A 27999-nucleotide genomic window follows, 5' to 3' on the forward strand; every position below is an offset into this window, starting at 1 on the left:
GTAGCCTTGATGACTGTGACTGGCTGGTTCTCTCCCCCGCGGTGGGATCATCGGGCACAGCGCTGGAGGATGCAGCAGCCACAGACAGCAACTCGGAGATGAAGCTTACTAAGGTATGCTGTGTTCAAGGCCAGTTATTTATTTAATTAGCTTAGTTTATGGCCTCAGTCCCCAAATCTGTCATGTTATTTTACATCCACCATTTTATTTTATTAGGATTATGGTGACAAAATAGTTTGTAAGTATTGCAATTGAAAATGGGGCCCATTATCTTCATATTTTGGACACAATAACAATCATTAAAACTCACTAGCCTTCGATAAAGACGGTAGATATTTTTTTATTGAGAATAGAATTATACAAAAAACTTTAGAATCCAATGATAATTAATGTGTGTCTTAAACATCCAATAATTTCTACAGTTAAAAACATCAAATCAAACAAAAACTCTACAAATTTGTAATAGTTTGCTATCAGTTTGTTTATGTGACATTCTGCTGTAATAAATACAGTAAAATTATAGACATTAGTACCATTGTGGTTGTTTTAAACTATTAAAGAAACTTTAATTACTTCTTTACCGTATGCTACAAACTACTGTAGTTATAAAGTAACTTTACTCTAGAATGACTTACAGTAACTTATGGCACTTACACACTGCTAGTACCAGCTCTACTCGGCTCAACTCAACTCAGCTGCGGTGCCCCGTCCTCCATTTTCCATTGCAGATTTAGTACCGCCTCATGCCTGAGGCGAGTATGGCTGGTCGTCATAGCGACGCTGCAGGAAACTGCCGTGACCTAACGCGCCACACACACACAGAACGTGGAAGGTGTGTAGTGTTTTTGATTCTTGGCATGTGGCTGTGTGCCAGAAGACCAATTTAGTTTCTAAAGAAGCTGGAGGCAGCAAAAAAAAAACACAGCGGGCTAAACTATTAACCAATGGTGGGTTTGTTCAGGACACCTCCGTCTGTCACTATAGCAACCAGTGATTAGTGACGATTCTCTCCGACCAATCAGCAGTCTGCAGGTTTTCACGTCACCTTTTGGTATCGCCTCAGCTCGCTTGGGACTTCGACGGAGGTCATACTAAATAAAGTACCTGTTGGCAGGTACCAGGGACTTTTTATCATAATGGAAAACCAAAAAAGGCGAGTAGAGTCGAGGCGAATCGAGCAGGTACCATGTAATGGTAAAACGCCATAACTGGCTAATTATTGCCTGTAATTTTAATGATAAACTTCTTTTAACAGTGAAATGTAAACTATTTACGCAACTTCGACAACAAGGCTGAAAATGCGCAAGTGACTGAAAGAGTGACTGACTGAGTGACTGACTTACATGACTTTATGATTCTTTGAAAAACATTTTTCTCAGCTTCTCGTCTGGCCACAGTTTGATTGTTTTCCTCCAGCTTGATTCGTTCCTGTTGCTGTTCCTCTAAAATCTTCTCTTGTTCCTTCTTCAACTCTTTGTCTTTCTTTTCCCTTATTTCCTTCTCCTTCTGTTCCTTCTGCCTCTTTATTTTCTCTTCTCTCTTACTCTCCTCCCGTTTCTTTTTGTTTTCCTTTTCACCCCCCTCCGTCCCCTCATTGTCTCTCTTTTCCTTAGCCTCTTTTATCTCCTTCCCTTTCTTTTCCTTTTCCTTTCCTTCCCCCTTTGTCCCCTCATTGTCTCTGTTTTCCTTAGCCTCTTTTATCTCCTTGCCTCTTTTCAAATCTGGTGTTCTCTCCATCTCTACTTTCCTAATTTCTTCTTCCTCACTTTCAGCCAGGAATTTCTCCATTACATTTCGAAGCTTTTCTTCATATTCTGCTTGTAGTTTCTTCTCCAGTTCTTTTCTGTCTTTGCGTATTTGCTCCTCTGTGTCTTTCAGGATGCGCTGTTTCTCCTCTTTGATTGCCCTTTCTGCCTGTTGGTACATTTCATTGGTGTAGTGGCTTCCTCCGTTCTTCTGGACTATGGTTCTGATCTTCTTAAGCAGCTTGGTGACCTGCGAGCGATTCTCCAGATCATTATTAAAGACATGGTACTGACCATTGCACCTGGCCACAAGTTCCTGTAGGTCTGGGCTGCCCTTCATGAACTCCTCAATAGTGGTGTTTTTAAGAAGGTCGCCATGAGTAAAGAGAACCATGCTGTATTTGTCTGCATCCTGGCCAAATATTTCTTGGATCTTCTGCACTGTCTGCTTTTCCTCTTCTGTGAATCTGCTAAGCCTGACGACAACCAGGAAGACATGGGGTCCAGGCGAAGAATAGGAGATGCACTGGATTATGTCTTTATGTGTTTTATCCTGGGCCCACCTGGTGTCAAAAAGACCTGGGGTGTCAATAACAGCAACCTTTTGTCCATCCACTTCAGCATTGCCCTTAAAGCACTCATCAGTCATAGACGTGGCGCTGAACTTTGATTCAAAGCAGTTACGCCCAAGAATGGTGTTTCCTGTGGCACTCTTCCCAATTCCAGTCTTCCCCACCATCACAATCCTCAGCTCCTCATCATTTCGTAGAATAGCTTCTGTTTGAAAGGATGAAGAATACCAAATAAGAATTTATGTGATTTCATATCAATCAATACAGTGACATCAGAAATAGTAATCTTTGACATCCTTAAAGAAGAAAGTGCTACTCCAGATTCTTTGAGAAAGGGATAATTATATGCACAGTTTTATGTAAAATGTTCTCATAAATTTTTTATTTCTTGATGCAGTTGCACAAAGGTTTTTATTAGTTATAAGTCCTACGAGTGATTGCAATACTATTGAGTAACCCTTACATTTTGCCCCAATTCAGCATTTTAGAAACACTACATATAATACTACATGCACATAATATTGTGTGCACATATCCGAAAACCTGTTGATATCCAAGTCTTTGATAATGTTTAAAAGTAGCTGGGTCTGCAGTCTTGCAAACTGTTGGCTGGTTGGTTTGTGTACAGTAACAATAGCAACACACAGAGCTTTCAATCTTCCTCTATAATACCATTTGAATTCCATTTAAAGTGATGGTTCGGAGTAATTTACCCTAGGGTCCTTTGCACCATGACCTCAAGCCAAACACCCCCCCAGAAGCTTTTTTCACCTGGGTCTAACACTGGGCGAGTTAGCGTAGAGTAGCATTAGCCACTGAGTAGCTTAGCGCGGGGCTAATGGACCCACGTTTGTATCTCTTAAAGGACCCCACTAATAATGCCCGAAATGATACCAAAGGTCTACACTAGTATATATAGGTTATGCTCTCATAAAACGATGGATTGGAAAGTTTGTAAGTACACCAGAAGTTTACGAACACTTGCCTTCTCTCTTCTGCTCTCTGTTGATGTTGCTGCTGCTACCTGCAGTTAGACGAGTGCTTAGGGCCGTCTATAAATTACTACACCGAAAAGAGATGCAACAAAAATATTTATTAATTTAATGATTAAATAAGGTAATGTCTCCAAACTTACCTCAATTATTACTTGTCTCCTGCTAGTTATATTACAGCACTTACTTTAAAAAATAAGTTAAATTTAAAAAATATTTTTGTTGTATCTCTTTTCGGTGTTGTAATTTGTAGATGTCCCTAAGCAGTCGTCTCACAGCAGCAACAACAACAGCAGAGAGCAGAAGCCAGCAGGCAAGTGTTATTTACATAAACCTCTGGTGTACTTACAAACTTTCCAATCCATCGTTTTATGAGTGCATAACCTATATATACTAGTGTAGACCTTTGGTATCATTTCGGGCATTATTAGTGGGGTCATTTAAGAGATACAAACGTGGGTCCATTAGCCCCGCGCTAAGCTATTCAGCGGCTAACGCTACTCTACGCTAACTCGCCCAATGTTAGACCCAGGTGAAAAAAGCTTCTGGGGGGGTGTTTGGCTCGAGGTCATGGTGCAAAGGACCCTAGGGTGAATTACTCCGAACCATCACTTTAAGGCGAGACACTACAGGTGAATAGGGTAACATTTTAAAATAATAGATATCACAATGAAACTTCATCAGTTGATTACTTAAACAAGTATATAAAAAAATGTGTTACATGTTTTTGAAATTGATATGTTTAATTATGCAAAATAGGCATTATCTCATTAAATATTTACGATTTTGCATTTATTTTCGGTAGATCTGAACATATGATAAAGCCAGGTGCAAAATTATTTTTTCATTTTCTTTACAGACAAGATGAAAACAAAATTACAGAGGGATTTTAGGATATCTGCTTTCATTACCTAGGAAATATACGGTCTTTAGCCTTAAAAAATCGATTTTCGGCATTATCTTTTATTAAAATGTGAAATAAATCAGGCCTGGAATGATGTATCAACAAATCCCTCTGTAAATATCTTCAGAATACTGCTAAGTGTATAACTGGAAGGTTTGGTGTACATACAGTACAGGCCAAAAGTTTGGACACACCTTCTCATTCAATGTGTTTCCTTTTTATTTTCATGACTATTTACATTGTAGATTCTTACTGAAGGCATCAAAACTATGAATGAACACATATGGAATTATGTACTTAACAAAAAAGTGTGAAATAACTGAAAACATGTCTTATATTTTAGATTCTTCAAAGTAGCCACCCTTTGCTTTTTTATTAATAAGGGAAAAAATTCCACTAATTAACCCTGACAAAGCACACCTGTGAAGTGAAAACCATTTCAGGTGACTACCTCATGAAGCTCATTGAGAGAACACCAAGGGTTTGCAGAGTTATCAAAAAAGCAAAGGGTGGCTACTTTGAAGAATCTAAAATATAAGACATGTTTTTTAGTTATTTCACACTTTTTTGTTAAGTACATTATTCCATATGTGTTCATTCATAGTTTTGATGCCTTCAGTGATAATCTACGATGCAAATAGTCATGAAAATAAAGGAAACACATTGAATGAGAAGGTGTGTCCCAACTTTTGGCCTGTACTGTAGGTGCTACATAGGCTGAGATGTTTATACTGGAGAATGACGAAAAACTCATTTTGAGAAAACAGCATTTAAAGATTTAAATAGGGGAATTTAATAAATTTCTATTGGAAAACATTGCTCAAAAACAGAATAAATGCTCAGGCCCTTAGTAATAATAATATAGATAATTCAAGCTCATGAAATTCAACATGGCAAACATGGCAGGAATATAAAGCCTACAACTGCAGTAACTCATTGAATTAACATTGGCGTATCATGCACAGTTGCCGACAAAACCCACGCTAGACAGTTGTATGGACACAGAACAAGACCAACAGTAGATGTCACAGCTTTCTAAAGTCTAATTGTCCATTCCAGTACCATATGTAGGCTATTTTAGCTGTGCTTAGACTCTTGCGCCTATGTTTTACACTGGCAGTTGTGATGGCCTCAGCTTTCGAGATCCTGAGCATATCAGTTTCTCTCATTGAATTGACCGTCACAACTGTGCTCTGAAGCCACAACTTCTCCATAACAGACAGCATGGCAGAGGCACCTTCATCAAGGTGGGGATGGCCGATGGTGAAGCTAACTAATGAGGATCCCATCAGCACTGGTTCATAACAACACAACGGAACAAAACTAATCATAAATCATTCAAAAGATCAATATTTAGAACATTGCAGAAAGCAAACAAAGTAGACTAAATTCTTATTTGACATAGTATCTGCACACAGTCAGAGATACGAAGAAGAGACGGATCCTGACTAAATACAGGCTCAGTGATCACCAACTGGTTCAGACAGACAGGTCAGAGAGAGAGAGACAGGCTCAGTGACCACCAACTGGGTCAGACAGAGATACACTTCCTCCTCCACTGGGAAGAATTGTCTTGACTAAGAGATTTACACCTCAGAAAAATAGCCTAAAAAATAAAACTTCCCAAAGTTAACACCAGAAGAGAAGCTGGTAGTTCTCCTAGGAGAAGGGACAGCAGCTCCACTGACTTTTAAATATGGATCTGCCTGAGGGACTCACAACCACTTAGGATCCCAAAAATTACAGATTTCTTTAGTATTATATAGTAATTATACAAAAACTGTAACTGTTGTGTAATTGTTTTATAATATAGTTGTATCGCGATCAGTAAAATATATGTGACACCTATATATTTAATATATGACATGTAGGCTATGAATTTCTGTAAACTGCTTGGAGAGAGGGAGAGTCAGTCTGATTACCTCCGCTGCCTGAACACTCCTGTTTTCTGAACGACAGTTGACACATCATGTACTATGTGAAGGCATTTCATCATCTGCTGTCTTAGTTTGTAATCCCCTGTGTCTTCTTGCTAATAACTGTTTTGCCCTTCTCTGAGATGATTTTCGACCGTTTTCGACGCATTTCTTTCACATTTTGATCTACCTCGGAAATGTCAGAGCACATCACGTGACCATTCTGAACGAATTATGTTGTCAGAAATTGGCATCAGAATTAAATCCCCCCTTTTACTTTCACAATTGGTTGCTGATGAAAAGGAAATGACCATATTTGGATCCGACAGCATTGTACAGAAGAGAGAAAGAGCTTTCTAACGGTATATGTGATGACAGGGTGCAGACAGCGATCGCGGAGCAGCGGGGTGATTTAGAACGCCAACTCTTGTTGAATTTAGAGGGACTTCTAACATTAGCCTGGCCTTGAGGGGTCCTGCACGCAACTTTTACATTAATTTTCCATCATGAGCACACAGTGAGAAACACAAATCAACAGAGAACTCCGTAATGAAACATTATCTAACGTGTATTGAAGCAGCTCTGTTGTAAAGGCTAACGGTGCTCGGTTAGCACAATGACATGTTAGAAAGCACAGCCGAAACCATTTGTCATAAACTAGGTAAGTAACAAACGATGCCAAACCGTGCTGTCACTACTATTTTAGTGATTTATAAGCAACCTGTTTCTTGCAGATTGTCACGTTACTGAGAATACAGCTGTTAGAAGGTAACATATGAAGTCGCAGCTTACTCTGACAGCTGTAGGACAGCTAAGATCAACTTGAGCTGTCTCCATGAAGCTCCCAGCTAAGCTAACGTTACTATACCTCGTGACGCAGTTAGAAAACAAGAACGAGCTAATTATTGATAACATAAGCACTTTGGCTCGGTGGATGTCGATTTTAAAGTCATGTTAAAACTATTTCCCATCCTTCTTACGATTTCTAGCCGCAGCCTGTCACGCCCCTGTGTACTAACTTTACTCGGTACGTAACGTTAGCTCCATAATGTTGTACTAAACTTGGTACGTAACGTTAGCTCTGTGATGTTGTACTAACGTTACTCGGTACGTAACGTTAGCTTAGACCTCACAATGCCTTGTGTTTCTCACTCCCGCTAAGTTATTGTTCATAAGACGTGACATGAGTGACACATACGGGTAGGCCAAGGCGAGAAGAGGGAGATTAGCTAACGTTAGCCAACATATTTCTAAAAAAAGTTACATTCAAATAGTAATTTCAGCATTCAAATAATATTGATTTTTTTACTATTCAAATTATATTCAACTTTCAGTAGTCGTTCCAACAGCCCTATAACGCACAGAGCTGACCATAAGCCGTAAACAGGCAAGAGGCCGTAAACTGCGGTAAAAACCCTGATTGAGACGCATATTCTTAATGCGCACTATACATGTCCAAAGAATGCCTCTAAAACCTGAATAATACCGGAATATCCCACTACTACGAATGTCTTAATTGGAAAAAGCTATATTCGGAAAAAGGCCTTATTCTGAAGATCCAAACAGAGTATGTTGTTTTCATGACACTTATCAAATTCTGAATATTGTCATATTCGGAATAATAGTGGAACATTGGTGTGCATGTAAAGATAAGTGGTGGTGTCATTAGTGAATGATGTTGCTGTTCCGTGTGTGAGTGTATTTATTGGGTACTTTGTTTGATGGGTACATGAGTTTGCTCTCAATAGATAGATCAAAATAGCACCACATTTGGTGCCATGTTCTGCATTTAAAAATTCTTCTCAAATTCTTTGATAAAATGGAAGATTATTCTGAAATGACACTCTATAGTGGTCAAATGTTTAGTTTGACACCCTTTGTCTTATTCATTAACATGCACATGTTATGTGAAAGAGTTGAATCAGACCGAAAAGTGTTAAGGTCCGATAACCTGTCAGTAACCGTAACAGTTGAACATTAAGAGTTACACTGATGTGTCTCAGTAGTGAACACGGTTACCGCACATAGAGCCAAGAGATCCATTTTGGATTGTAAGTGATTTAAGGGAGGCACAGGCTTCATGTAGCATGTTTGTCACGAATATAGATCAGAAACCTACTAAACACAATTTTGAATCAAAGAGCCATATAAACATGAACATAGTAGTGTCATGACTTACCATTGCTGGAATGTTTGCTTGCCATGTTCGGGTTTCAGAGTAGAGAGTCGATACTGCGGCTGAAGTAAAAGTCTGTCTTGTGCTGCACCTCTTTATATGGCTTCATGCATAAAAACACATCCATTTATGATTGCACTATCAAGTCAGAGAAAGAAAGATAAACCTGGATGTGTATGGAGTTGTATATGTATTTATAGAAATACTCTTTGGTCTGTCTTTTGAAATCTCTTTAATGTTAGTTTACATACAACTGGTCAGCCTCTTAAGTTCTACTTTCATACAATGGACATAAATGATTAACTTTCAGAGCTATGCATCACTTGTGCCTTGGACGCACATTTGTTTGTTGCCTGTTGCTGGTGCGTTCCAGCCTTAGCCTAATATTCAATTCAATTGTATTTATAATATCAAATCATAACAAGAGTTATCTCAAGACACTTTACAGATAGAGTAAGTCTAGACCACACTATAATTTACAAAGACCCAACAATTCCAGTAATTTCCCCAAGAGCAAGCATTTAGTGCGAGGAAAAACTTCCTTTTATGGAGAAACCTCGGACAGACCCAGGCTTTTGGTAGTCGGTGTCTGATGGTGTCGGTTGGGGGTGTGATGAACAGTTGCAATAATAGTCACAATAAAGGTAATGGAACTATGACTAGAAATAGTTGTAGTAGTTCATGGCGTAGCAGGGCACTGCAGGACGTAGCATGGCATAGCAGGACAGTAAGTGATTATTGTAAACATGACGCATGGTTATTTTACGGGATAGATCAACCCATATTAGACCTTCAGGTGCTGCGTGATATCTCTGCGCCCAAGTAGTGGTGCTTCGCCCCAATATAGTCCCAAGTCAATATCTGCCTAGGAATTCGCCTAATCTTAATCTGCATTGCTATTTGTATTCGTTGTGAATACGCAGGCCACAATACATTACATGTCATTTAGCAGGCACTTTTATCCAAAGCGACTTACAATTGCTATATATATATATCAGCGGTAACACACCTCTGGAGCAACTAGGGGTTAAGTGCCTTGCTCAGGGACACATTGGTTGATGTATTGCAGTGGGAATTGAACCCAGGTCTCCCACACCAAAGGCATGTGTCATATCCACTGCGCCATCACCACCCATAAGTAATAAGTATAAATAAATTAATACATTTATAAATAAATAACAATAAGTAATTTTTTATTTATTTTTTTGGCTCACTTTTACTCACGACATGCTATCCGGCAACAAAGGATTCTATTCACTATGCTAAGCTAAACTGGTGGCGCCGCCGGACTGAGACAACAAATGCATTTGCCCACCTATCTAAATCTAGGGGAGACGGTGAATAATCCCTATTTCAAAAAAACGTGGCGTGTTCCTTTAACATCAACAAATTTAGACTGATCAGATAAATAGGACTTAAACCATCTTGGTGCGGTTCCTTTAATGCCAACTAAATATTCCAGTCTCTGTAACAGGATGGTATGGTCAAAAGTGTCGAATACAGCACTAAGATCTAGTAAGACAAGTACGGAGACAAGTCCTTTGTCAGCAGCAGTTAGAAGGTCGTTAGTACTTTTCACCAGTGCCGTCTCTGTGCTATGATGCATTCTAAATCCTGATTGAAAGTCCTCAAATAAACTATTGCTATGTAGAAAGTCACATAACTGATTAGCGACTACCTTCTCAAGGATCTTGGAGAGAAAGGGGAGATTAGATATAAGTCTATAGTTTGCTAAGATCTCAGGCTCGAGGGTTTTTTTTTTCAGAAGAGGTTTTATCACAGCTACTTTAAATGACTCCGGTACATGACCTGTTAATAAAGACATATTGATCGTATCTAGTAATGAAGTGTTAACCACGGGTAGTGCTTCTTTAAGTAGCCTCGTTGGGATGGGGTCTAAGAGACAGGTAGATGGCTTAGCTGAAGAGACCTTTACCATTAATTGTTGAAGGTCTATAGGATAAAAGCAGTCTAAGTATATGTCAGGTCTTGTCGTTCTTTCTAGCACTCCTGCGTTTAAAGGTGAACCGTTAGAAGTTGAGGGCAAGAGGTGATGAATTTTATCTCTAATTGTTATAATTTTATCATTAAAGAAGCTCATGAAGTCGTCACTACTCTAGTACTAGAGCTATAGGAATAGATGGCTCAATAGAGCTGTGACTCTCTGTCAGCCTGGCTACTGAAAAGAAACCTTGGGTTGTTCTTATTTTCTTCTATTAATGATGAGTAATAGTCTGATCTGGCATTTCTGAGGGCCTTCCTATAGGGTTTTCAGACTATCTTGCCAATCTAAATGAGATTCTTCCAGTTTGGTGGAACGCCATTTACTTTCAAGTTTTCGCGAGATTTGTTTTAATTTGCAAGTTTGGGAGTTATACCAAGGTGCTAGTTTCCTTTGCTTCATCATCTTCTTTTTGATAGGAGCAACAGAGTCTAAAGTCGTCTGTAGCGAGGCTGTAGCACAAAAATTATTATTTCAAAATTATCAATTTGGGAGGGACTAAAGTTAACATAAGAGTCATCTGTTATATTAAGGAACGACACTGAGTTAAATGCTGTAGGAATATCTTCCTTAAATTTATCTATAGCACTATCACATAGGCATCTAGTGTAGAAGCTTTTATCTAATTTCGTATAGTCGGGTAGTAAGAATTCGAAAGTTATTAAAGAATGATCTGATAATAAAGGATTCTGCAGAAATACTATTAAACCTTCAATTTCGATGCCATATGCCAGCACAAGGTCGAGGGTGTGGCTTAAAGCCTTATGCACACTCTGACTGAAACCAATTGAATCTAGTATTGAGTTGAAAGCAGTACTAAGGCTATCGTCAACATCCACATGGATATTAAAATCACCTACATTAAGTACTTTGTCTTATTTAAGGACTACACATGATAAAAACAGACTAACATATTCTTCATGGCACAGCCATGTTTCGGTAAGACAGAATAGATCAGTTTGATTATCTGATGTAAAATCATTTACTAGTACTGCTTTAGAAGACAGAAATCTAATATTTAATAGTCCACATCTAATTTTCCTATTATGTTCTATCATTGCAGTGGTAGTTTTAATTCCAATTAGGTTGTTAAGGATAGCCCCTCTTTTGTTCACCTTTGATTTAACCGATCTGAGTCGGGGGACAGACACCGTGGTTATTAGACTATGAGTGGGCGACTGCTCTAACGGAAGCACAGAGAAGCACGTAGCACTGCACCTCTGATTACTGATCATGGTTTATGACCGAGAATAGACTCAGGCAGATTTCTTGATATGAGCAGGGCTCTCATGAATTTAACTGCCCACTATGGTGGCACTATTCTGCCCTACAAAGGCAAAAGACCTTAACTTGCGAGTGAGGAACTGAAAAATGACTTGTGAATTATAGGTAGGACACAGGAAATCTGGTAGTTAGATGTTTTAGTAATGACATTTATCTACATGAAAAATCTTGAGCTCAAACTTGACTTTTTGACTTTTGACCTCTATTTTAAAGTTACTGTACTCTGCCTTTGTATTTCCCGCAAAAAGTGACAGGTCATGCCAAGGCAAGAGGCAGTAACTTCTACATTATCTATATTTGGTTGCTCATCACCATTCACAAAATCCTTATTGTAACACCTGTGTGTGTGTGTGTGTGTGTGTGTGTGTGTGTGTGTGTGTCTGTATAGTACCAGCTGTATAAAATCTGAGGATCATGGCATATATTTTGATGATTTACAATTACTTATAGCCATCTACTTATTGCTATCCTGTACCGTGACTCAATTTTAGTGTTCCAACACAAAGTCAAAGAGCAGTAACAGGTGTTATGGTGTTCTGCCTTTGTTTTCTCCGGGGCTTTTGGAAGTCACTGTTAAGACAACCCATTATTTTCTCGAAAAAACACGAAATTGACTCAATATCCTTATCCCCATGATAAAGGATGTCTTGAATAACCCAAAAATATCATGAACTCATTTTCGACCAAAAGCTAAGTTACTTCCTTTTGCCTTTGAAGGGCAGTACTGCAGGTAAACATTAGCTAAATGTGATAAGTTATGCAGAATAGCAGCATTTAGGGTTTTAAGCCTATGACATTGCTGCCTCCTAGTACATTAGACTAATGCAGGGCTTCTTAAAGTCCGGACCAAGCATCTATACCGAATGGCATGTCTATCTTGACCCAGCCCATACATTGTGTCATGAATACACCTATAAAGTGTAGTGTTTTCTTATCCCTCCTGGATAAAGGTACAGCTGGGTACCCTTATTGGTACTAGGGCTTTTCCAAATGATTATTTTTTAAACAATTAATCTAGCGATTATTTTTTCGATCAGTCGACTAATCTACCAATACATTTTTCGATTAATCTAATGATAAATTTTTCAATTAGCGATTATTTTCCCATTGGTCAATTATTAACAATTTACACAAAACAAATTTCAATAAGGTTCAAATCTCTATTTATTAAAATTGTTTAACACTGCACTGTTCAAGTAAAATTAATTTTTAGTGCAACCTGAAGCCAGATGTAGGCTATCAATCCAACAAAAAAATAAAGTCACTTTCAGAAGGAATACATAAACAGAGCAAGTGCAAAAAGAGTAGCCTGTATTTGTTTTTTTTTAACAGTAGTAGGTAAAATGATGAATACGCTCTTGTTTAACATCCAAGCTCTTCTCCCTTTAATCTTACAGTACAAAAGTGCAATTTTAGCAACATATGAAATTAGATGCATCAAATAAATCCAACAATAAAACAAATTAACATTTCAAGTCACTTTCAGGAGGAATGCACAAGTACAAAAACTTAAAAATAAAATAAAAAAAACAGTAAAAAAAGTGTAATTTTTCTCTCTCCTTTCTAAGGGAATTATGAGCCCGAGCCTGATTTAAACAATTTTTTAATATGTGGGCTGTTATAACTGACGTTATAAAGGATTCGTGAGATATCTGAAACAATCTGGCCTGGTTGCGCAATTATCGAAGACAGTGCTACAGATGGGGGAGACACAGCACTGTTTACTTTTTACTTACAGTGCAGGAGAGGCCTAGGTGAGCAGAACTTACAGTGTTTTGCTGCGGTTATCCTGAATCAAGGCTCATTTTACAAAGTCTACAGACTACCACGTTGTTGTTGGCATTGAGAGTTAAATACTCCCACACTTTAGAAGACCGTGTGTGAGCCTTTTTCTCAATGTGTTGTTGAACTTGCGAGGAATCCATACTTGCGCTTAAGCTGGAGGCAGCCATGTTATTTTTAGATTTCTACGCGTGTGTGACGCGTCGACGCAAATTATTTGTGTCGACGCATTTACGTAATCGATGAATCGTCCCAGCCCTAATTGGTACAAAGATTGACCAGGACAACCGAGCACTCAACTTGAATGTATGTTGTTTAAATGTTATTAGTTAATTCAATATTTCGTTTTTGCCAATCATTCCGGACCTCTGTTATTGAGTAAAAATCAGATACAGACCTTTGAGTAATACATTTGAAAACCCCGTTTCATAGGCGTGTTGGTGAGACATTTTGGGATGCGCATGGACAGAAGTCATATCCTCTGAAATAGGTTTAACTCTGCAAGTCTGACTAGGCTATACGATTGAAAAAACAGGAAGCAACACATATTCTAGAGTTATCCATACAAAATATGCTAAACAAAGCAATGAAATGAAAGGGTTAACCCTATAATCAAACATTTCATACAGTGCTTCTTCACATTATAATAAAACACGGTCAAAGCAGTGCAAAGAATTCAGTTGATCTTTCTTGGAACATTTATTGATACAACAATTTGTTAAATTTGTCAAAATCTAATCTAATCTAAACCGTTTACTGTCTTATCTATTTAAAGTGTGTTTGTACACAAGCACACCCTTGATGCTTTGAAAAACATTCATGCAACTTGGACTTAGGCATCAATAATGTTGTAAAGATATGCCATCAACTGGCATATCCACCAAATGCACTTTTGGAGAAATCAGCTGATTTTCAGGGCAATGAGGAACCACAAACACCCACACATACAGTAAATACCAATGCCTTCCTGGGGCTACACATCTTTATATGGCTTCATACATTATAAACACATCCATTTATGATTATGTCAAGTCATAGAAAGAAAGATAAGCCTGGATATGTATGAAGTTGTTTCAGTTACTGTACAGTTTAGTTAAGTCATATTCAAATGTTCAGCCTTTGTGATTAAATTTGAACCAAATGTAATTGCATGTATAGTATATACTAATATAAAAGCCTGTTTTTTTAACACTAGAACAGCCCACGCCGTCTAACGTTGTGATTAAAAAGCTTGAATTTGTCCATCATTGTTATTGCAGTTTCCCTCCTGCCATGACTTATCCTAAATACACTCCTCTTCATCTCCATCTCCTCCTCTTTCCTCTTCTCCCACTCCCTCTCATCTTCCTTTCTCTCCATCTCCCTCTTTTCTTTCATTCCACTCTTTCCTCTCCTTTTTTTCTCTAGCCACTCCTGCTCTATCTCCTTTTTTCTCTTCTCCCACTCTATCTTCCATTGTAATTGCCTGTATAGTAATACTAATACAAAAAGCCTGTGTACTTAACACTAGAACCACCATAGCCCAGACCGTTTAACATTGCGATTAAAAAGGTGGAATTATTCCATCATTACTATGTTTCCCTCCTGCCATGACTTTTCCTAAATACCTATTCTGCTCATTACTTTATTTTCATAATGTTAGAAAAATGTTTAGAAAACCAAATTAATGGGTTATTGGTGACCTCCGCCAGGAGCAGCCCCGGCCATTGTTGGTCCTTTCCTTATATGTTTGCATGATGACTACAGTGTAATTAGTTTTCCATACAGTATATTATTCTGCAGCTCACTACATCAATGGATGTTTACAATTTACACTCCCTGCCTTGTTAGGAAATTGTACACTTGTCTTTCTTTTCTGCTTTCTCTCTGGCCTTTTTGTCATGCTTTTTCTCCAACTGGTTTGTCTGCTCTTTCAGAACTCTTTCATGCTCTGCCTTTAATTGTTGAATCATCTTCCGCTGCTTCTCCTCTTTTGTCTTCTCCATCTCCGTCTTCTCCTCCTCTTTTCTCTTTTCCATCTCCTTCCTTTCCTTATCCCTTGTCTCCCACACTTTCCTCGGTGTTTGGTATTTTAAGCCCCCAACGTCGTCTTCCTGGCAGCGCTGCATGGAAGGCACTTGGGTTAGGAAAGGGTTAGTGTTAGGGTTAAGGTTAGGGTTAGGTGACTTGAAGTCGGCGGTCGCAGCGCTGCCTTGAAGTCGACGGTGGGGGCCTGATTCTGTTTTCTTTACCCACTCCTCTTTATCCAGCTTTGTCTTTTCCAAATCTATCTGTACCTTCTCCATCGAACTGGTCCTATCCCTCTTCAACATCTGCTCCATTTTTGTCCTGTCCCTATACCTTGCCATCTCCATCTCCTTCATTTCAATAGTATGCCTCTCCCTTTCTCTCTTCAAGTAAATAATATCATGTTGTACCCCTTTTCTCTCTCTTCTCTCTTCCTCAATTTCAGCCTGGAATTTCTCGGTAATTCTTTTAATTTTTTCTTCATATTCAGCTCGTAGATTCATCTCCAGTTGTTCTTTCTCTTTGCGCATTTGCTCCTCGTTGTCTTTCAGTATGCGTTGTTTCTCCTCTTCGATTGCCCTTTCTGCCTTTTGGAACATTTCATTGGTGTAGTGGCTTCCTCCGTTCTTCTGGACTATGGTTCTGATCTTCTTAAGCAGCTCAGAGACCTGCGAGTGATTCTCCAGATCATTATTAAAGACATGGTACTGACCATTGCACCTGGTCACAAGTTCCTGCAGGTCCCGGCTGCCCTTCAAAAACTCCTCAATAGTGGTGTTTTTAAGAAGGTCGCCATGAGTAAAGAGAACCATGCTGTATTTGTCTGCATCCTGGCCAAACATTTCTCTGATCTTCTGCACTGTCTGCTTTTCCTCATCTGTGACTCTGCCCAGCATGATGACAACCAGGAAGACATGGGGTCCAGGCGAAGAAAAGGAAATGCACTGGCCTATGTCTTTATGTGTTTTATCCTGGTCCCACCTGGTGTCAAAGAGACCTGGGGTGTCAATAACAGCAACCTGTTGTCCATCCACTTTAGCACTGGCCTTAGAGCACTCATCAGTCATAGATGTGGCGCTGAACTTTGATTCAAAGCAGTTACACCCAAGAATCGTGTTTCCTGTGGCACTCTTTCCAATTCCAGTCTTCCCCACCATCACAATCCTCAGCTCCTCATCATTTCGTAGAATAGCTTCTGTTTGAAAGGATGAAGAATATAAAATTAGAAGTTACCCTTTAAAGCAACACTAGAGAACTTTTCCTGCTTCGGTCACCCTACAGGTTAGAAGCGGAATTGTCCATTACATTACATTATGCAAGTTTGCCAGATCGGGTAGTGAATCTGTAGTTCGAATGAACTGGACAATTTAATGTAATGGACAATTCCGCTTCCAACCTGTAGGGCAGGGGTCATCAACTACATTTTTTCAAGGGCCAGAATTTTTCTAAGCAGACACTCTGGGGGCCGGACTTTGAAATAAAATTAATTTATACCTAATACGCCTATTCTTGTTAGAAATTTTCACTTTCTTACTGAATTAATGCTATTTTTTTTTTTACATGTATTAGTGTGAGCAAACTCCTAAAAAAAAATGGAAACTCCATAATTAGGGCCCGCACGACAGCGAAGGCCCTATTGAAACTGAAGGAATTATTTTTTTCCCGTCAAATGAATTGGCTTTTTGAGGGGCTTAACATATTCAAAAACTCACCAAATCGTATCAAATCTGGTGAAAATTTACGTATTTTAAGGGCTTCGGGAATAGGCAACAAAATGGTTCGCTAGCTTCCTGAATTAATTGACGACAATTTTAAACTTGATTAAACAATTAATTTGATCAATTTTGAAACCTGTTCATCAGATACTACAGATATTATTTTATACAGAATAATCTTTGAAATATTTCGTCCGATTACCTCAAAACTTTTCAGGATTCATAAGAAGACCAACCCAAAAAAAAAAAAAGGAAAAGCGTCTATATGACAAACATCATCCGATTTTCGTGAAACTTATAATGTAACATGTAATACTGAGCGGCCCCCTATAATATGACCACGCACTTACTCAGGCCACGCCCCTTTCATAATATTTGAACCATTTAAGGTAGAGTCTTGTGTGAGGTGTCATTGAACTCAGCAGAGTCTTCGTTTTTAATTGGTGATGGTTTGACCCGCCCCCTATGCTTAAGCCCCGCCCCCTTTCATACAATTTGAACCCTTTAATGTATACCCTTGTGTGAGGTATCATTGAACTCAGCAGAGACTTCGTTTTTAATTGGTGATGGTTTGACACGCCCCCTATGCTTAAGCCCCGCCCCCTTTCATACAATTTGAACCCTTTAATGTATACCCTTGAGTGAGGTATCATTGAACTCAGCAGATAGTTCCTTTTTAATTGGTGACGGTTTGACCCACCCCCTATACTTTGGCCACGCCCCATTTCACAGCTAATGAACTGTATGACGGAGAGTCTTGTGTGAGGTGTCGTTGTACTCGGCGGGGAGTTCCCTTTTCATCGTTGACGATTTGCGGCGTCTGAGTGCCGCGCGATTGCACGGTCGTAAGGATCGGCGTCTGCCAGGTCACCCTGACGCGCGTAGAGGCACGAGGGCCCGTCCATCGCTGCTCGCAGCTTTAATGGTAACTGGATCTTTAACTAGAAATGATCTCAGACTAGGAGGCAGTTCACTGAGGAGTGATGGTTAAAGTCTGTGATTATGGAAACATTATTGTAGTATGCAGCGTCCTGATTGGTGGAAAATGCTTGCAGAAAAAAATGGCTGTTGTCAGGTAAACATGTCACTCTCAAAGAGGCTGAAGGGAAAAGTTGATGTGGAAAAGCCAAAAGCCCCGCTTTAATGAGCAGGCTATGCACTCGTATGCCTCATTTGCAATGAAAGATGCTGTTGCAAAATAATACAACCAGCATCATCATCATCAAGAATGAAGAACTCGAACATAACGATCGCGTCATTCACGTGCATATTAACTAGCCACTTATAATACCTCCATAGATTTACCGCTCCAGCGGAGAGTTTGGTTTGTTCAGCCAGCGGTGAGATTCACAAGAATTTGTCCAAATTTCCAGATTCCCGGCAAACTAAGATAAACAGTTAGACTACAAACCTACAGCTTTTGCTTTAGCTTGTTTGTAAAAATTCGCTATTTGCAGAGTAGAGCTGTGTTTGCCTAAAACAGCGCGGTGGACAAGAGTGGACTGAGCAGACAGAGCAGATTGAAATATCGCTTTCTACATGTTTATGCCGGTCTACACAGGTGAGTGCATTGATAAGTATTTACTTTTTACTCAGGAAGGTTTAATTGTAGCCTATTTACAGAAAAGAGACTAGCGTGAGTTCATCTGCCCCAGCGGACGTTGGTAATCCTCTTTGTATGTTCCCAGTGAGGTGCTGCGTGTTTTAACGCGCACACACATCCCGGCTCAGCTGTGTGTGTGTTTTAACGCACACACATTTCGGCTCAGCCGTGTGTGTGGAGCTCGGGCATCGCTGTACAGAATCCCGGCATGTGAATAGAGATGCAAATACAGAGGGCTGGGTTTTTAGTCTAAATGCTTGAAATGATAAATAACAACGCATTTTTTCCTCTTTACATTTTGTGAATTCATGATTATTCTGCGGGCCAGACTACAAGTTTTGGCGGGCCAGATGTGGCCCGCGGGCCGCCAGTTGACGTTCACTGCTGTAGGGGGACCGAAGCGGGAAAAGTTCTCTAGTGTTGCTTTAAGCATTTGTAAGTTTTCACAAATAGCCTTCAGTGTCGATGGGAGACTTTTTCACCAAAATACAACCCTCATAGGTCACACAGCAGTTACGATACCTTGTTTTGGTTTATTGTGAGTGAGGCAGGGCCCTGTATTGGCTGTAGTATATATATTGTATCTATGTACATGTAGTTATGACGGGAGCAAAGCAGGAAGGGATTTAGACCCAGAAAGTCTACTAAGGGTGGACAGGAGTGGACATGGATTAGTCAAACAAACGCAGGGGACCATTGTTCATGTCCCGTTTGGAGATCACAGTTTTCACAATTTTTTTCAGTTGGAAAGAAATGCCCAACAATAATTAGATGAAAACAATAGTACTAATAATAAAACAAGTTAGAAATCATTTGCCAGTTTTTATTTTTCTGTAAGTAATTTGGAAAAAGATGACATTGATTCTTCTTCAGCAAAAGAGTTAAAGATCTGAGGGTTCAGACTGTAAACCAGGTCCCTTTAGTCCTGATGATCTGAGGCTGCACTCTTGCTCATCGGTGAGCATCAAATTAATCCATGAAGTGCTTTAAAGCTAATTAAAGCTGCGAGCAGCGATGGACGGGCCCTCGCGCCTCTGCGGATGTCGGGGTTACCAGCGGACGCCGCTCCTTGCAACCGTGCATTTGCGCTGCACTCAGACGCCGCAAATCGTCAACAATGAAAAGGGAACTCCCTGCCGAGTTCAATGATACCTCACACAAGACTCTACGTCATACGGTTCATTAGCTGTGAAAGGGGGCGTGGCCAAACCTTTACCAATAAAAAAAGAAGTCTCAGCTGAGTTCATTGATAGCTCAATTAGACTCTACCTTAAACGGGTCAACATTTATGAAAGGGGGCGTGGCTTAAACATAGGGGGCGGGCCAAACCATCACCAATCAAGAAGGAAGTCTCTGCTGAGTTCAATGACACCTCACACAAGACTCTACCTCACGGTTCAAATGTTATCAATGGGGGCGTGGCAGGAGTAAGTGGGCGTGGTCATATTATAGGGGGCGGCTCAGTATGACATGTAGACCACACATTCTGAGTTTCATGTAAATCGGATGATGTTTGTCATATAAGGCAGATTTCCTGTTGCCAGCGGGGGGCGCTATGACCAAAAGTAAATTTTGGCCTGTAGGTGTCATCAGGCCTGGACCCTTGTCAATCATGAGAAATTTCCGGCAGATACAACAACGTACACTCAAGTTACAACAATTTCTTTGTTCATCGCTAAACACTCTAGGGCTAGATTTATCAAGCCGTTTGCGCATGTTTCCAGGCGCTAATTGGTCGCAAAGATGGACGTAACCGATGCGGGCTATTTACAAACAGGGCGCACTTGGGTAAAATCGCAGATTGTCTGCCACATGAGCGAGAAGAGACAAGTTGCGCTTTCAATATGCGTTCGTGGGAGGGTCGTGGGGAAAGTGGGAGTTCCACCCAAAAGGTGGGAGGATAAGCGCAAAGTGCACCTAATTATATATTCCGTGGTATTTACAAAGACTGTCAGTAAGAGCGCGCCTCTATTCTGCGGGGGAAATTCTCCGCCTCTTAAAAGCAGGTCTAAACCAGCCGCAATCGAGTTTCCTCGTAGACCTTTGTGCCGCTGGTGAAATGGCAAGAGTAATTTGAGCAAGACAAAGACATAGGCGAGGCTGAAAATATTTTTAACAGAAGAATCACACTTTGTCAGTGAACACAACATAATTTAGCGTTACGGATCAAGCAGACATGCAATATTAGAGTTACTGGAAGAAATCAAAGATGAAATTGAATCTCCCACTCAGCGTTCACATCCCATTCCACCAGTTGTTAAACTCCTCGCTAAATTACAAATATTGGCATCAGGATCATTTCAAACTGTCCTAGCATCAGCAGTGGGAATATCGCAGTCTGCACTCAGCCATATCATAGCACCAGTACCGCTTTGCTACAGCGCAATTTACGGTATAGTGGGCGGAGAAAGACGCTGATTACCTGATGGGTGTCAGGGTTGATAAATACTACGCAAACTGTGGAAGCATAGCGTGCGCTATTTCCGAACTCGCATAAACAGACGCAGCGCAAACTGCGCTAGTGTTAGTAAATCAGGCCCTCAAAATTGCCACCACGCCCACACCGTCTGACGAAAAGTTTTTCTTTTAATATCTTTTCATCACTAAGTTGTTGGGATGGTACAGACCAAGTTTGAAGTCCATCGGATGAAATCTGTAGGAGTTCCTTGACTTTTAGGCCTACTTCCTGTTGCCACTAGGGGGCGCTATGACTTTAAGTAAATATCGGCCTTTATTTGTCCTCAGGGTTGGACTCTTATGAATCCTGAAAAGTTTCGAGCCAGTTGGACAACGTACACTCGAGTTACACCCACTTCCTGTTTCGGCGGCGAAACGCACAAAATGGCTGCCCCGCCACGGCCACGCCCTATGACGAAAAGTTTTTCTTTTAACAACTTTTCATCTTTAACTTCTTAAGATGGCACAGACCGAGTTTGAAGTTGATCGGATGAAATCTCTAGGAGGAGTTCGTTAAAGTACGACGTGGAAATGGCCAAAATCACACAAATTTTGAACTTTCAATTCAAAATGGCGGACTTCCTGTTGGGTTTAGGGTAGAGCTATAATGAGCTTTTTTGTACATCTTGACATGTTACACATGTTTACCAAGTTTCGTGAGTCTACGTTAAACGCACTGCAGGGGCTCAATTTCTTTAACTTTGTAGGGGGCGCTAGCGAGTCATTTTTGTGCGCCTATTCCCGAAACCCTTAAAATACGTAAATTTTCACCAGACTTGATGCGACCGCCAAATTTGGTGAGTTTTTGAATATGTTAAGCCCCTCAAAAAGGCAATTAATTTGCCGTAATGATAATAATTCCTTCAGTTTCAATAGGGCCTTCGCCGCTGTCGGCGCTCGGGCCCTAATTAGGTTTATTGACCATGAATTCCAAACACAAGTTTAAAACTAGCAGTGATAAGTTGGAATGAAGTTTGCTTAGAAGATGTATACTTTATGCTTTACAAAACAGGCAAAACAGACCGGGACTTGTGTTGTCAATTTTGGCCCGTGAAGGCAACACAAGGGTTAAATGTATTCCGACCACTTCTGTAATGAAACACTGAAAAATAGTTTAGTTAATGTTTGGGTTAATGATTTAGGCTAGCATATGTGTTCGTGGCGCCTGCAATATCTTTGTTTACACTGAAGGTGTAGCTAATCTTGACACCTCCAGTTTAAATATACCTTCAGGAAGACTGGCATTTTAGAAATTGGGATGGCACTACATAACTATATCGTGGTTAAATTGTACTGGCTAATCCCAATTCTTCTTGATCGAGATTTCATTAATGCTTCTGCGTAAGAACCTATATGTATCTGAGCTGTTCTTTCCAATAACAAAAACCTACTGAACGCAACTTTAAGTCAAAGGACAATATAATAATAATAATAATACAAAAACATGTATACAATCACAACAATTTTATCAATAGTAAAATAGAATATAAACATGAATATATTACTGTCATGACTTACCACAGTTGAAATTCTTTGCCATGTTCGGGTTTAAGAGTAGTCGATACTGCAGCTGAAGTAAATGTCTTTCTTGTGCTGCACCTCTTTATATGGCTTCATGCATAAAAACAAATCCATTTATGATTGCACTATCAAGTCAGTGAAAGAAAGATAAACCTGGATGTGTAAGAAGTGGGTTCAGTTACTGTACAGTGTAGTTAACCCTTTAGATTTAACCTTAGACATGAAAAATACAGGCTTTTTTTGTTTCTGTTTTATAGTGGTTTTGTTTTTCGTTATATTAAATGAAAATGAAAATCAAAGCATATTTTAAATGTCTCTTATCCCTTTTTGACAATGAACAGGCAAAAACGCCATTTATTTAAATTTTGTACGTTTTTAGTTTTTAATACCCGTTTATGAAAGGAAAATCGAATGACCAACAGATACACTGACCTACTACATTTACCTGACAGAGAAATGTTACGTTGCAGATTCAAATTTTACTCACAAAATATCACAATTAAAATATGATGCATTATTTTTCATTAAACTATCCAGCATCAAGTACATTGCACTGATATAATAAATAATATCTCATGGTTAAGTGTAGACCTTTCTATCTGCCCAGAGAGTTTACATAAACTGTAATAACAGCTGTTTACATACCTCCTGGTACTAACGCTAAGATTGCCATGAAAGACCTGCATTCTGCTATTAGTAAACAACAAACTCTGCACCCTGAGGCAGCCTACATTGACACGGGTGACTTAAACCACTCAAATGTAAATACTGGACTGCTTAAATTACATCAAAATGTATCATGCCCCACAAGAGGAGAAAAGATATTAGACCAAGTCTACACTAATGTAGCTGATGGAAACAAAGCTGCTCCCCTCCCCCATCTAGGCCACTCAGATCACCTATCTTTAGCCGCTTTCCAACCCGAGGGATTTTTGCAGTTCCTAGAACGGACAGACCAACAATGGGACAGTTTTAACAATTTTTGCCATCTTATTCATCACTAAATTCACTTCTGACGACGTTTTAGGCAGGTTTTAGGTTTAGATTTCGAATATAGGCAGTCTTGCGAAAACTGATGCCGAATTGACAATTTGCTTCAAAGTTTTCGGAGTTGAGAAGCTCCATGAAGCGATGCAACGGCCAGCTAGCACATGCCCCGGGCGTTAGATTGTGGCTCGGCCAGTCATGCTCAAGAGACCCCGCTGTAAACTGGAGGTCTCTCAGACCAGTCTCGTAAATAAGAGGCTTTTATTTCGCCGTGGACGGTTTGTTTGTTTAAATATCACAACACATTTCCATCATGACATTAATGGGACCCTGTGGTTAACTGTCTTTTCGGAGTTAAACTCCACAAGCGTGCCCTGCAGGCTTGACAACCTCGCTGGCCGGCCGTCACACACATGCACACACTCCTATAGTCCCTATGGCAACTTTGCCAGTGCGAATGCAAATGGAAAAGACGTTTTTGGGGGAGAGTAGTTAGTAGATCTGCTTAGAAGTGGACTTTTCCTATAACTACGTTCCTGTAACTACTTGGTCGGAAAGCGGCTTTTGTTAGGGCCCTATGATTTCCACGATGCGGCAAACACGGACGGAATAGCGGAATCTACACATGAAAATGGAATTCTGTTATACACGCGGAATCGCACGGAATTTGCATATATTTTGTTGACATTAAATAAACGATTTTTTTTTTTTACTTCCTTCTCATTTTTCAGTTTAAAACAACCAGCGTAGAAAGGTTTCAACAACAAGCAGAGACAGGTCTCTACCTAAACCGTGGCCAAATGGCACAACCTGTTACCTAGTAACCATACGCCATCACGTTCACGTTGAGTTTGTTGCGAGGGAAAAAATGTTGAAGCGAGTGGCAAACATTTTTTTTAACTCTTAATTAACTGCTAAATACCGGGCTGAACAATACCCAACGACTACTATGAGTCTGGACAATGACTGTTTTGTAAGTTTTGTCAACATACTGTTGACTGGACCCGCAAAGACACACTTAACGACCATTTGAAATCAAAAGCTTATCTCAAGAACAAAGCTAAATTTACAGCGGGAAAATCCCTCCAGGTTACCATTGAGGCAACGACTAAATCAATAGATGCAAGGCGTGAGTTTGTGGAAGATTTTGTTGCAATGTGTGCGGAAGCTGACATACCGCTAGAGAAAATGAAGAGTATACGTGCGTTTCTTGTTAAACATTGCAAGCAGAGAGGCGCGCTTCCAGAAAACGCCAGCAGGCAGAGCCACCTGCCGCTGGTCTTTGACAAAAAGTGCTGCAAGAGATCCGTGGAGAGAAAATCTTCGTTTTTGTCGACGAAGCCTCTGACAACCGAGATAGCAGTGTCCTCAACATTGTTATAGGTGAGCATCCAATTAGCTTTTATTTAGATAATTTTGAATGTGCTTTGCTGAATATATTAACAGTTTAAATAAAAAAGCTGAATTGTGAGTTTTTGTCACTGAGTTTTTAAAGGCCAATACTGCTTAGAAGAGAAAAGAAAACAAGCAAATCTGAAAAATCTGAAACAGCTAAAAATAAATCCGAAAACACGGAATTTGAAAAAAAATTAAACGGAATTTGAAAAAAATAAAACTGATTTCATAGGGCCCTACGAGAGCATCCTCACCAACTGTGTCACAGTTTGGTATGGCAACTGTTCTGCCCATGATCGGAAAGCGCTGTAGAGGGTGGTGCCCAACGCATCACCAGTTCCTCACTCCCCTCCATCGAGGCCATCCAGGGCAAGTGATCAATCAGCATCATCAAAGACTGTTTTCACCCCAACCACAAACTGTTCACCCCACTCCCCTCCGGGAGGCGTCTCAGATCTTTCCGTACCCGTACCAGCAGGTTCAGAGGAAGCTTCTTTCCTGCGGCTGTCACCCTACTGAACTCTAGCTCTGCATCCCGGTGACAATTAACCTACTAAGCCCCCCGGAGAATTTGCACTACCCTACCCCACCCATACTGTTCTATTTATTTACAAATGTACATACTGTAATTACACCTATACATAGCCATACTCTACTGCTCTTCATACTATTCATCCTGCACATACACTTATTCTTATTACTCTTATAATGTTACCACACTGCACATAGCTGTACATACTGTACATATCTGTCTATATGGTTCATACAGAATATCCATATTTATTCTGTTTTGCTTATTATATATTCTGCTAATACACTGCATTATCTATATTATTCTTACTACTATTATGTCACTGCTACTACATTGCACATATCTGCACATGTTGTTCATACATTGTTCATATTACATAGCCTATATACATACACATTCTGCTTTTATAACACTGCAATATATTTCTTGTCCTGCCTATGTACCACCTGTCTATATTTTGTATATGACATTGCACTTTTCTGCTTTTTTGCGCTTCTTCTTAGACGCAAACCGCATTTCGCTGTCTTTGTACTTGTACTCTGCACAATGATAATAAAGTTGAATCTAATATAATACATTTTATTTGACTTTTCACTTCACACAAGTAAACGTTTGAATGCAGGACTTGAACCTCTGCGGTATTAATAGTTTTAGCTTACTATTAATAGTTAGTTATTAGTGATCCAGCAGTATTGTTCTCCTGACCTGGAATCTTACATCATAAACTGTAAGCCTTTTTATTCACCCCGTGAGTTCCATTCATTCATTCTGGTCGGTGTTTACATCCCGCTGCAGGCCAACCATGCAGGTCGCACAGCGCATGCTCGCTGACCAGACACTATGTGTGGAGCGGACCAATCCGGACTCCCTAGTTATTGTCCTTGGTGTCTTTAACAAAGGAAACCTCACTCATGTACTACCTGTACCATGTACGACCAGAGAGGAGAACATTCTGGATCACTGTTACACCACAGTCAGGGATGCTTATCACGCCGTCCCCCGTGCTGCACTGGGACTCTCTGACCACGTCATGGTTCACCTGATCCCCACCTACAGGCAGAAACTAAAGCTCTGCAAACCTGTAGTGAGGACATCAAGGAAGTGGACCAGTGTAGCTGTGGAGTATCTCCAGACGTGCTTGGACTCTACTGACTCGGATGTGTTCAGGACTGCTACCAACAATCTGGATGAGTACACAGAGGCTGTGACGTCATACATCAGCTTCTGTGAGGACTGCTGTGTTCCATCAAGCACCAGGGTGAGTTACAACAATGACAAACCCTGGTTCACAGCCAAACTCAGAAGGCTAAGGTTGGACAAGGCTGAGGTGTTCAGGAGTGTAAACAAAAACAGACTTAAAGTAGCAAAGTACAAGTTTAGCAAGGCGGTGAAAGAGGCTAACAACAGTACTCTGAGAAACTCAGTTCTCAGCAAACAACTCTACTTCTGTCTGGAGAGGCGTTAAACAGATCACCAGTTTCAAGCCTAGTCTCCCACTCCACCATCGACCGACGCCTAGCCAACGACCTCAATGAGTTCTACTGTCGCTTTGATGGACAAAGGGTCGGTCCTGTAACCATTCCCCTCAACACCTCCCAACAAAGGGTCTTCCCTGATTCCATCCCCCGCGACACCTCCCAACAGTCCTACAGTGCATCACCTCCACCTCCCCCACCTTAAAGGTCCCCCCTCCACCTCCCCACCCACCTCAGTGACGACTCTTTCCATCAATGAGGAAGACGTCAACAGACTGTTCAGGTGACATAACCCCAGGAAAGCTGCTGGACCGGATGCTGTCTCCCCATCCAGCTTGAAGCACTGTGCTGACCAGCTGTCTCCAGTGTTCACAGACATTTTCAACACCTCACTGGAGACATGCCACGTGCCAGCCTGCTTCAAGTCCTCAACAATCATCCCTGTTCCCAAGAAGCCAAGGACCACAGGACTTAATGACTTCAGACCTGTCGCCCTGACCTCTGTGCTTATGAAGTCCTTTGAGCGCCTTGTGCTTTCACACTTCAAAGCCATCACCGACCCCCTCCTGGACCCCCTGCAGTTTGCCTACAGAGCCAATAGGTCTGTCGATGATGCAGTCAACCTGGCCCTCCACTAAATCCTCCGGCACCTGGCCTCCACAGGAAACTACGCCAGGATCCTGTTTGTGGACTTCAGCTCTGCCTTTAACACCATCATCCCGGCTCTGCTCCAGGAGAAACTCTCCCTGCTTAGTGTGCCTGACTCCACCTGCAGGTGGATCACTGACTTCCTGTCTGACAGGAAGCAGCATGTGAAGCTGGGGAAAGAAATCTCCGACTCACAGACCATCAGCACCGGATCCCCTCAGGGCTGTGTTCTTTCTCCTCTACTCTTCTCCCTGTACACCAACAGTTGCACCTCCAGTCACCAGTC

The 27999-nt window shown here is 40.5% G+C and overlaps 3 protein-coding genes across 3 annotated transcripts in view; 1 reads left to right on the top strand and 2 right to left on the bottom strand.

Annotated features, from left to right (window-relative positions):
- On the top strand, positions 1–27948 carry LOC120565880. Its single transcript, XM_039811967.1, has 2 exons — positions 1–113; positions 26386–27948. The coding sequence occupies exon 2, from the start codon at positions 26393–26395 to the stop codon at positions 27053–27055; it is 663 nt and encodes a 220-aa protein (XP_039667901.1). The 5' UTR covers positions 1–113; positions 26386–26392; the 3' UTR covers positions 27056–27948.
- On the bottom strand, positions 471–8455 carry LOC120565879 (GTPase IMAP family member 9-like). Its single transcript, XM_039811966.1, has 2 exons — positions 8309–8455; positions 471–2522 (listed from the first exon to the last, which is right to left on the bottom strand). The coding sequence occupies exons 1-2, from the start codon at positions 8331–8333 to the stop codon at positions 1267–1269; spliced, it is 1281 nt and encodes a 426-aa protein (XP_039667900.1). The 5' UTR covers positions 8334–8455; the 3' UTR covers positions 471–1266.
- Positions 15200–27999, bottom strand: part of LOC120565600 (GTPase IMAP family member 4-like) — a 54835-nt gene continuing 42035 nt past the window's right edge. The window contains exons 2-3 of the mRNA XM_039811505.1: positions 22674–22801; positions 15200–16575 (exon numbers count right to left, since the gene is read on the bottom strand). Of these exons, the coding sequence (XP_039667439.1) occupies positions 15200–16575; positions 22674–22695 (1398 nt within the window). The 5' untranslated portion in view covers positions 22696–22801. The remainder of the gene's footprint in view (positions 16576–22673; positions 22802–27999) is intronic.

The sequence above is a fragment of the Perca fluviatilis genome, chromosome 9 (genome assembly GCF_010015445.1).
Source record: "Perca fluviatilis chromosome 9, GENO_Pfluv_1.0, whole genome shotgun sequence".
NCBI lineage: Eukaryota > Metazoa > Chordata > Actinopteri > Perciformes > Percidae > Perca > Perca fluviatilis.

Coding starts and splice junctions, on each gene's coding strand:
- LOC120565880 (XM_039811967.1), top strand. CDS start 26,393: ATGCAGGTCGCACAGCGCATGCTCGCTGACCAGACACTATGTGTGGAG.
- LOC120565879 (XM_039811966.1), bottom strand. CDS start 8,333: ATGGCAAGCAAACATTCCAGCAATG. Junction 2,523..8,308: donor AAGCAAACATTCCAGCAATG/GTAAGTCATGAC, acceptor CCTTTCAAACAG/AAGCTATTCTACGAAATGAT.